The sequence below is a fragment of the Cucumis sativus genome, chromosome 1 (assembly GCF_000004075.3).
Source record: "Cucumis sativus cultivar 9930 chromosome 1, Cucumber_9930_V3, whole genome shotgun sequence".
Taxonomy (NCBI): Eukaryota; Viridiplantae; Streptophyta; class Magnoliopsida; order Cucurbitales; family Cucurbitaceae; genus Cucumis; species Cucumis sativus.
The window spans coordinates 2891205-2903137 of NC_026655.2; the positions used below are offsets into that span (position 1 = coordinate 2891205).

An 11933-nucleotide genomic window follows, 5' to 3' on the forward strand; every position below is an offset into this window, starting at 1 on the left:
GTAATATAATTTATTATTATTTTTAATCAACATGAACACTTTTCACCAATATTTTCATAAGATTTGAGATTTCCAAAAAAATTCATGTGACACACTAACATTTTAAACATCGGTGTTGTTGTTGTTATCAATATTATTTTAATAAGTTTGTTTGATGAAATGTATCAATGTATGAGGTGGGTGAGAGAAAGAAAACAAGACAGAGAAAGACAAAATATGGAAGCCAACTGCTCACAAAAAACCCTAAAATTAATAATAAAGTCCAAGTGATAACAGCACATAGGGCATGATATGCCTTTTTGTTCTTCTATATATGTATAATTAATTATTCAACCCAATCTTCAAATATAACATCTAATTTGAGAATTCCTTCAAGTTTTTTTTTTTTCTTTTTCTTTTCTAGTGAGAGCTAGAGACGATGTGGAAGCTCAAAGTTTCGGAAGGATGGGAGACAAGTGAGAACGATCACGTAGGAAGACAATATTGGAAATTCGACACAAATCTCACACCTTCTGAAGAAGAAAAAGCTCAAATACAAAAGTTTTGTAATGAGTTTTACCGTAATCGTTTTCGAGCTAAGCACAGCTCTGATCTTTTAATGAGATTTCAGGTTAGTTTAATCTATATAAACTTATATTTATGCTTCTCGTATTTTTTCGTAAATACATCTCCAAATGCATCTATGTATTAGAAAATGTTCTTTCTTATATTCATTAGTTTAGTTTGATTTTTTTTTTAATTTCGTGAAAGATAGCTTCAAAGAAGAAGATGAACAATTAATATTTTTGTTATTTTGATGGAAAATTAACGATGAAGAACAATAACAACAATAATTCTTCTTGCAATAAATTGATAGTGATGTGTGAATAAACGTATTCTTTTGTGCTTTCTCATTAGTCAATGACTCAAGCTAGCTCTTTAATTACAAATTAAATAATTTTATATATATCTCACGTAGTAATATAATATATATTTCATAATTATTACGTATAAATGAATCCAACATTTTTTTTAAACTTACGTTAAATTATCTAATGGACGTAAAAGCGTGTGTATTGAATTTTATTAACACTTTAAAATTGAATCTTTTGTAAGCTTGAAATATATAGAACATTAAATAAAACATCAATATCGTAAAATTTTATAGCCAATATTAATTAACAATGGACGAACAAACTATCTCTTAAAATATGTGAGGTTTATTGATTTTTTGGTTAATTGATTTTTGTAATTATGATACAAATATCAAACTTTTTTTCTTAACCCACCAACAATCATTTCAAAACCATGGTTAATATGATCATATTAGTGTACAATAATGTCATGTCACATCACATATATTAGATCTTTACGTTAATTAGATATGGTAGTTATAATTAAAAGGGTAGATTAAGTAATACAAGATGACAATAATTAAATAATTTTTTTTGAGAGTTTGGACCATGAGTTAATTATTGTTTTGTTGTTATAATAATTAAAAAATATTATTATCCTTTAATTCTATTAAAATTTGAAAACTTTTTCTAAGTTAAACATAATACTCAACCTATAAAATCATAGATTGAAGCATCTACTCTCATTTATTGTTGACTATTTAAAAGAAAAATTAGATGAAAACAAGAAAAAAATGTTAAAATATTAATTTCATCTCCATGCATTAAAGTTTGTTCATATTACAACTTCAAAAACAAATAGTGAAAAATCCAAATGGATAACATGATTTTTTTTAATTTTTTTTGGAAAATGATAGTAATAATAATAAATAAATAAACTTCCTATTGAAACCTTAAATGGGTTATATATAGTTTTAGAAGAAAGTAAGACTAATTAGTAATTAATTCTTAACTACTTATTAATCTAAGTTAACAATGAAACAAATATTAAACTTAAATAAGTTAGTTATATAATTCTCCTTCTAAATTTATGGTTTATTGTCAAATTGAATTTAGCGAGATGTGAAAATATTTACAAATACACGAAATTATCCCATGCTATCCATATTTTATAAATGTTTTGATTTATTTTACTATATAATTTGAGGATAATGGAAATATTAAGACTGTTAAATTTTGAAATATTGTATAGTTGAGAAAGGAGAATAATGGTGATGAGGTGAAACTACCAAGGCAAATAAAAATTACAAGTGAGGAGGAAATAAATGAAGAAGCAATTGAGAAGACATTGAGAAGAGGAATTAGATTTTACTCAACTTTACAAACACAAGATGGCTTTTGGCCTGGTGACTATGGTGGCCCTTTGTTTCTTCTTCCTGCCTTGGTAAATTTCTAGTTTCTTTACTTTTTAATTAATTGGAAAATTGCAAAAATATACCATCCAAATGTAGGGGCGTAATTGCAATTTATACTCTCGTAATTCTAGGGTTTAGGGTTTGACGTAATTGCAATTTATATCCTCATAACCCTAAACCCTCGAACTTAAAGTAATTGACAAACTTAAAATTTTGAATGATACAAATTGATGTGTTTAAACTTGATAATCTAATTTTCAAACTCGTATTAGTTTGAGGATATGATTGTAATTATTACGTACAACCTTTTAGTGGTGGTTTTTATTATTAGATACTTGACTAAATATGTATTTTATTTAAGTTTACAAAATAATATCTTATTTTTTTTAAAATATTTATTTTTGCATAGGAACGGCTTAGAAAATCGTTTTGTTGCCTAAAAGCATAGTTAAAATCAGTTATTGTCCATTTAAAAATCACTTTTAAATATTTCTTCAATAATTTAAAATAGAATTTGAGATATTTTTAAAATAACAAAATTTTTGATTACATGAGTGATAGTCTTCTGTCACTGTAACGTATCACTAAATATTACTGATAGAATCTGTTGTATGTGGTTTATATTTAGAATGTATCTATTAATTTAAAAGTAATATTAAATATTAAATTAATTGAGAGGGATTAGAATGTTATTTAAAATGGATTCACACACTGACAAAATTAATTTTAATAATTTAGAAAATCAATCCCCAAACTAAATATTCTTTTTGTTAAGAAAAAAAATTAGAATGATTATGGTTTATGATTTATTATTTAAATAAAAATTAGAGACCAAAATGTCTCCACGTCTCTTATTAAAACTATTTAAATGTTTCCCCTACATTTTTTAATTTGAAACTTGTGTGGCTGCATATATTTTATTTTCAAGTGTGTACTATGTAATTTATTTTGAAAATATATTCTTTTAAAATAGAGTAAAAAACTATATTGTATAAGTTTAAAAAATCATTACAAATCCACGTTGTTCACTAACCTAATTTAAAGACTGAAAGTAATCTTTAACCTTATAAAAAGTTATTAGAGTAAAAATGTTTTTACTTGCAAACCCTAAAATCAAACCACTGAAGAAACTCTAGATAGAAAATTATCATTTTTTTTAAGTAAAAAAAAAATTGTTTATAAACATTTAAAAAGTGAATCCAACCTGATTATTAAATTTTTTATTTTAAATTAATTATAGTTGCTCATATAAAAAATTATAATTAAGTTAATTCAACAAAGGGTTTATTATTATTGAAAGAACAATCATTATAGTACATCAACTATAATAAAATATATGGATTTTTTTGGTTCAAAATATATGATATTAAAAACCTTATCAAATGTAGGACCATTAATATATTAATTTCAAATGATTTCTTTTTCTTTTTGTTTGTTGTTAATTGGTCCCCTCACCATAGCCATTAACTCACTAATTTATTTTGCCAAATTTGTATTTTTGTGCTTTTAATAAAAACCAATATGATTTTAATTATAGTAAAAAAAACAATTTTTTAATTAATTTTATTTCATTTTCGTAAATGGTCCCATAATTTCTCACTTTTGAGTTTTAAGTAATTAATTTTCTAAGCACTTAAGGTACGGATCATTGATTTCATTACCAAGTTATATTTGATATTGAATATTAATGTCAATAGGATACATACATCCAAGTGATAAATATTTGGTGTATTAGAACAAAAATTAAAAAGGCATATTTGGTGTGTATATTATTTAAGAAATAAATAAAACAAAAAAAAGACATATTTGTTGTGTATATATTCTTAATGATATAAAATATCATGTAATTAACACACAAAACAGAAGGGGTTGTTAAGGGAATAAAGTTGGAAATATAGTTGGCAGAAAAAAGAAATTTAGTATAATTTGCATATTCCATTCTACATGATATAGTCCCTTGATTTTTTTTAATTAGACACCAATTTTTATTACTCTGTGATGTAAATGTAAAGATTAAGTTGTGACACAATTTAAAATACAAATATTTGAACTTGTTTAAGAATTAAAAGTGTTTTTTAACCCATATATATATATAACTACAATTTTGTGTTTAATCAGGTGATTGGATTAAGTGTAACAAAGGCTCTTGATGTAGCCATATCATGCCACCATCGATATGAGATGTGTCGCTACCTATACAATCACCAAGTAATTCTTTCTTTCTTTTCTAAGCATTTATTTTTCTTCAGGTAATAGATCAAGCCTTTTGATTTTTAAAATAGTAATTTATGCATTATTATGTATTGAATTATGTTTAAATTCGTTTGAAAGGAATGTTTCCAACTTCATTTCCTTCCAAAATTAAAACAATTTTATGTTTATGGTTTCCTATAAATTAATACAACAAACCAAAAATATATATAGATATAATAAATAACTTAAACTGCCCCATATGGTTGCATTTTAGCTAAATAGATTATTAAGTGGCCTCTATTATTTGTATTTTTCTTAATTAAATTGGTCCATGATATTTTAAATTATTAAAAATTTTGTACCCTAAATATATATTAAAAGTACTTAATTAAGTTATATCAAAATATTTGAATACGTTGACATGTTTAAAATATTAACTCAATTTGCCCATTCCCAAAGTTGGACATATCCATGATAAAATTTCTTTTTTTCTTTCTTTACAATTTTACTATAATTTAATTTTTTTTTTATAGAAGAACATATAAATAAATTTGAACATATTATACGTAAAATTAAGAATTTTATTTAATAAAAACTTTAATTGAGATTAATGAGAATGATTAGGACCTTTTAAATATTAAAAATGTATATTTTTTGTTTTGCTTTGTTACCACTTGTATTTAATTGATGGTAGTAGGAGTGAGTTTATGAAGAATAAAAACTAGTTTAGCTGTGAAAATAATATGATTCTTTTTTCTTTCGTGAGAGCAAATTAAAATAGAAGTATGCAGCATAAATGTAAAAATTAGATGTAATCAAAATGATTGAAAATTAGGATTATAATAATAGGTCAAAATTGATATTAAGAATCAAACTATGCTACACGAAAGTGTTGGAAAAAGAGTGTTGGAAAAAGAGGATTGAGTTAGAAAAGAGTGAAAATGAAATATTTTAAAAACAATAAATCCAGTTCAAAATACTCCATCTAAACGTGAATCTGACATTATTATTAATTTACAAAATCATTACATTTCAACCCATCAAACATATAATATATATTTGAAGTCAATAAATCAAAAAAAAAAATATTTATCTATATTAACCTAATTATTATATTTTTCCCTTTCTACTTTATTAAAAAAAAATATATATATATATATATATATATATATATGTATATAGAATGAAGATGGAGGGTGGGGATTGCATATAGAAGGGAACAGCACAATGCTTTGTACAGCTCTATCCTACGTGAGCTTGAGATTATTGGGAGAGAAAATGGACGGTCGTGATGGAGCCTTACTCAAAGCAAGAAGATGGATTCTTGATCGAGGTGGGGCCACCTCAATCCCCTCTTGGGGAAAAACATGGCTCTCCGTAAGACCGCCCGCACTTTATAACTCCCCATCCCAATTCATTTTATTTTTCAATCCTTGCTCTATATATTTTTTTTAATTTACGTTTCTTCTCACTTAAATTTCTTACCCCACTCGTTATATTTAAACATTTAAAATTTGAAAAATGATCCAAAATTATTTAGTAAAATTTTATAATGCACATCCAAAAACTTAATTCATATTTGTCAACACAGTTATACACATTGGTATATATGAATCTTTAAATTTTACTATTTTAGAAAATAATTTTGTCTATATTTTAAATTATTCTCAAACTTGTAGTCCATTTATCTTTTAAAGTTTTAAAGATTCCGTTAAACTTTTTTTAAAAAATACTTAATAAAATTTTAAAGTTACTAAACTCTAAGCTTAGCATATTTAATTATTTAAGTTAAATATAAAATAAAGTTACAATAAAAAAACTTCAAAAAAAAAAAAAAACTTTTAGAGACTATATGACGATGATAATTTATATGAAATATTTGAGGGATTTTATAATATAGATTTTAAGGGGAATGTAATAAAGTAAATTAAAATTGGATGTAGGTCCTTGGGGTTTATGAGTGGGAAGGAAATAATCCACTTCCACCCGAGATGTGGCTCTTCCCTTACTCTCTTCCGTTACATCCAGGTTCTATTTTTACTAATTTTTTTCCTTTCCTTTTCTTTTTTTACTTCTCTTTAAAACGTGCTATTTAAATTCCTATTTAATCATTATTTTATTTCTATTATGCTGTGCTATTTCTAGGGAAAAAAATTTAAAAATAGTAAATTTTATTAATATGCTAAAACTATCGTCGATAAATTCAAAATTTTAGAGTAACTTATAAATATTTATAAATATTTTAATTTATTTTGCTATATTTAAAAATATTTTTTAAAATAATCACGTTTGAATTTCAAATTTTAAAAAAAGAAATAATAATAAGACTGTTTCTTTTCAATTTCAAACAACATAATTTGAAAATATTTTTAATTCTACATAAAACCTAAATGTTAATATATACCGACATTTTTAAATATACCAAAATAAATTAAAATATTTATTATTTACGAGTTATAGCAAAATTTTAGATTCTATCACTAACAGTCTTCTATCACTATAGTATATCAACGACTATAAGTGATAAAATTGATTGTACATTATAAATATTTTGTAAAATTTTCTATTTTTGAAAACTACAAAAATACTTTCTATAATATAATATATTCGAGAGTTTTATTAAAAATTCAACGTTTTTTTCTCTAAAAATCTTGAGAATAAAATGAAAAAAAAAATGAATTTACAAAGGTAGGGTTGTACTCCGTTAGATTGTATTAAGAAGTTTTAAACATAGACATCTTTAATAATTTTACAAGTAAACTAGAAACAAATTTTAAAAATATAGTAAATCTTTATTTATTATAAAATAAAATAGCTCAATTCACATATGTCAATCCATCTGGTATGAAAAAAAATTATTAAATCAATAATGTAACTACATTAAGAAATTAAAATGAGTAAACAAGTAACAAATAAGTTTGAGGAGCATGCAGGAAGGATGTGGTGTCATAGTCGAATGATATATCTACCAATGTCATACTTATATGGAAAAAGATTTGTGGGATCAATTAGCTCCATCATACTAAGCCTTAGACGAGAGCTTTACACATGTCCTTATCATAAGATTGATTGGAACCTTTCTCGAAACCTATGTGCAAAGGTACGTAACATCATTGTGATCTAACTGTTATTAATTTTCTTTTCAGTTGTTTTTTGTTAGATTAGGAGTTTAATTTCTAAATTTTGAGTTAACAGAAGAAGCATTTGGGTTGGGTTTTATAGGAAGATTTGTACACTCCACATTCCAAAATACAAGATGTTTTATGGAATTCAATTCACAAGTTTGGTGAACCATTGTTGAAGAAATGGCCACTCTCAAAGCTTAGGCAAAAAGCTCTTGACTTTGTGATTCAACACATCCACTATGAGGATGAAAATACTCACTACCTTTGCCTTGGACCTGTTAGCAAGGTAAGCTTCTTCCAAGTACATACATATACTGAAATCTATTTTTAGTTTACTCATTTGTATTCATATATATATAACTCATCTAATTAATTAACCCTATTAACACTTATGTAGCTGATATTTTTTTAATAATAAATTAATCTCTCCGTTTGTAGATATATCTAGTGAACATAACGTTAGTGAACCACATCAATTTTTATATCAATTTTTTTTTCTTTGGTTGTTGATTTCATAAATAAGTGTTCTGTTTTTGTATGGGAAAGGGCCAAATTGTGTAAGCACTTTATGCAGGTGCTAAACATGGTGTGTTGTTGGGTTGAGGATCCAAACTCAGAAGCATTTAGAAGACACATTCCTAGAGTTAAAGATTATCTCTGGCTAGCTGAGGATGGAATGAAAATGCAGGTTCTAATTTAATTTGAATACCCTAAGCTTCGTTTCCCTTTTTATTAGGGCAGTGAGCCCTAAAATTTTGTAAGTTGAAAGTGATTTTGAAAACTTTGTAACCACTCTAAAATACGTCTTTTAATGGTGAAAATTTAGTTCAATGTTTGATTTATTTTTATGTACTTTTAAATTTGATTTTCATACCATCAAAATGATCAATTTTAAATGGTTAAAAGAAAAAAAAAAAAAAAACTATTTTAACAATCTTAAAATTGCTCTCGAATTCTTTTGTTAATAAGTTAATGCATGAACTATATTATATATATGGATATATTTGAACAGGGATATAATGGATCTCAATTATGGGACGTAGTTTTCGCAGTTCAAGCAATACTTGCAACTGATCTAGTGGACGAATACGGATCAGTACTTAAGAAAGCTCACAATTTCATAAAAAATTCACAAGTATGGTATACTGTATTCATTTATATTTTTTCTCTTTTCCTTAATCAATTTGAAAATTACGAAATATATATGATCAATTAACTTTGTATTTGGTATTTAATTAATAACTTAAGAGGAAGAGAAATGGAATTAAAGATGATAACAATCCAAGTATATGGTATCGCCTCATTTCAAAAGGTGGATGGCCCTTCTCAACTCCAGACAATGCATGGCCTGTTTCTGATTGTACTGCTGAAGCATTGAAGGTATTTTTTTTTTCATATCTCCAGTGCAAATCCACTTACGATTCGTTTGAATTGTTTTTCTAAGTATTTATATACATTTTTTTCATTTGTATATACTAAGAAAGTACGTTCAAATACACTCTTATCCACTCAATTCATTTGATAGAATTTAAATGTTGTTCCAAGCTACCGTTTCTTTTTATTATCATTTTAAAGATGAATAAAACAGTTGTTAAAACATTTTTTCACCCCATATGAATTAAACCTTTCTAATATTATTCAAAAGAACCTGATTTTATTCACTAAACTATGCTCCGTTTGGAAAATCTGTTTTGAAACAAATCCTTCTAGCAGCTCCAAAATTCAAATTTGGTGAATATGAAATTACAAGGGAATTTGTAACAGGTAGCAATTTTGCTGTCACAAATGCCAACAACAATGGTGGGTGAGCCAATAGATGTACATAATCTATACGACGCCGTTGATCTGATTCTTTCACTTCAGGTGGGTAATTAAATTTACATTTAAGCATTTTGAAATTAAATATCATAATATATATATATATATACATAAAATTACCAAGAGCTTATAATATATTTTCGTTGTGTCAATTACTTGCAGAATTCCAATGGAGGATTTGCTTCTTATGAACTCACAAGATCCTATCCATGGTTGGAGGTATAATAAAGAACACAAAACCCAATAACTATACGTTAAAGTATTAATATATAGTTAAATGTATATACAGTAAGTGATAGAGTGATTATTTAGCATCGTTTAGGTTTCATGTTCAAACACCTACACTTTTAAATTGTGATGTGTTGATATTATTACAAAAACAAAACATCACAGTTTAATTACTTCAAATTCATTGTAGTTCATCAACTTTCTTAACCATTTTCAAATTTTAATACAAAGTTTTCTTTTGTGTGTGTGTGTGTTTAGATGTTGAATCCAGCTGAAATATTTGCAGATGTCATGATTGATTATCAGTAAGACACTTTTTGTTCGTTTGTTTGTATACATATAGGGTTACCAAAAAAAAACTAATTTTTTTTTGTTTGGGATTAAAAAAGGTATGTGGAGTGTACTTCAGCAGTAATTCAAGGGCTTAAAGCATTCATGAAATTACATCCAGGCTACCGCAAGAAAGACATTCAAACATGCATTTCCAAAGCAGCACATTTCATTGAAACCATTCAGCTATCTGATGGATCTTGGTAATAATATTTTCTCTTCATTTCTATCTTTCCTTTCAACTTTCACTAAACTGATTTTAATTTGGCCATATTTAAGAACACTTCTCAACAACATGCACTAATACAAACCTAAAAAAAAAATCAAATTTGAGATGTATTTAGTATACTTATGAATTAGGTATGGATCATGGGGGATTTGCTATACATATGGGACATGGTTTGGGATAAAGGGATTGGTTGCAAGTGGAAGAACCTATGCTAACAGTGAATGCATAAGGAAGGCAACTCAATTCCTTCTTTCAAAACAGCTCAAATCTGGTGGTTGGGGAGAGAGCTACCTCTCAGCCCATCACAAGGTACTAATTAACCCTAATTAATTAAAACTTTCATTTCATTCTTAACTTGTTTGATATTATACACCAATTAATTAACTTATATTTCTATATAAATATTGATGTATGTATATATATTCTCGAAAAACAAGGTATATACTGATCTTAAAGACGGCAAATCACATATAGTCAATACTTCTTGGGTGCTGTTGGCTCTCATTCAAACCGATCAGGTATTAGTTTCATTAATTTCATCGACTTTTGATATGATAAATTATTCAACTATGCTTGTACGTGTTTAAGAATGAAACACATCTTTAATCACTTAAGATTAATTTTCAATCAATGATTTAATCTTTTTTGTAAATAGTTTCGATATTTTGTCATTTGGATGGATATGAAATTATAGTATAAAGTGAATTTTATGTGGAGATTAGGCACAACGAGACCCGTCTCCTCTACATCGAGCAGCAATGGTGCTGATTAATTCACAAATGGACGATGGAGATTTCCCACAGCAGGTCTTCTCTCTCTTTCTCTCCATTGTCTCATGGAGATATATATATTAATGTGATTAAGATTTTTTCTTTCATCTTTTAGCTATTAATTAAGATTAAAATTTTGTTACATAATATATTCCCAAGTATCTATTTCTATAAATAAATTTCAAGAGATGTATTAAATTTAAAACGCAAACCCTAAATTAATAATTGTTCCAATTTAAAACTTGAAGTTTACCATTGTCTAAATTTCTTTTCACCAATATAGTATGGAAATTATAATTTGAGTCAATTTATTACAATTAACTTAAAAAATTATCTATGCAATTAATGTAGAGATGTAGAAGTCCTTCTTCAAATGTCAATGTTAAAAATATTGTGTACAATTTTTTTTTTTTTTTTACAATTAAACATAATAAATAGTATAAATTTAGGTTTTAAGTTGATATTATAATAATAACATATAACAACGATGTACCACACTATACTACATTAAAGTGCATTGTATATTGAACATATTAGTGATACAATTAATTTCTTCAATAATAGGAAAAATAGTAGATTGTTTAAATTGTTTTTTTTTTTTTTTGTGTGTGTGTGTGTGTATGTGAATAATTTATTTTTCTGATATTATAATTAATTGAATGAATTATTTTGTAGGAAATCATGGGAGTTTTCAACAAGAGTTGTATGATCAGTTACTCAGCTTATAGAAACATATTTCCAATATGGGCCCTTGGGGAGTATCGCACTAGGGTTTTACAATTATAATATGTATATTTCAACATGATTATATGAAAGTCGATGTGTTTTTATTATGTGTATAATATATATAAATAAAAATTTGTACATGCATGTAATATACTTTAATTTACTCTACACATCACATGAAACTATGTGAATTAAAGTGTTTTTAAGTTTTAATAACTAATTTACACTTTAGCTCTTTCAAATTTTCCTCCAATTATAGGGTGAGT

At 25.9% G+C, this 11933-nt stretch overlaps 1 protein-coding gene across 1 annotated transcript; it reads left to right on the forward strand.

Annotated features, from left to right (window-relative positions):
* The first annotated feature begins 366 nt into the window (after positions 1 to 366).
* On the forward strand, positions 367 to 11903 carry LOC101205327 (probable oxidosqualene cyclase). The gene is made up of 18 exons (XM_011650995.2): positions 367 to 610; positions 2086 to 2277; positions 4367 to 4456; positions 5624 to 5818; positions 6385 to 6469; positions 7375 to 7541; positions 7664 to 7852; positions 8141 to 8254; positions 8579 to 8701; positions 8815 to 8946; positions 9331 to 9429; positions 9547 to 9603; positions 9871 to 9917; positions 10002 to 10145; positions 10303 to 10480; positions 10609 to 10689; positions 10894 to 10977; positions 11617 to 11903. Exons 1-18 carry the CDS (start codon positions 419 to 421, stop codon positions 11725 to 11727), a joined length of 2280 nt encoding a protein of 759 aa, XP_011649297.1. The 5' UTR covers positions 367 to 418; the 3' UTR covers positions 11728 to 11903.
* Positions 11904 to 11933: the final 30 nt, after the last annotated feature.

Bases quoted from the DNA above. Each gene is read 5' to 3' on its own strand.
- LOC101205327 (XM_011650995.2), top strand. From the start codon at position 419: ATGTGGAAGCTCAAAGTTTCGGAAGGATGGGAGACAAGTGAGAACGAT. The intron at 9,918-10,001 runs GTAAGACACTTT...GGATTAAAAAAG, and splicing joins GATGTCATGATTGATTATCA to GTATGTGGAGTGTACTTCAG. The intron at 10,481-10,608 runs GTACTAATTAAC...TCGAAAAACAAG, and splicing joins ACCTCTCAGCCCATCACAAG to GTATATACTGATCTTAAAGA.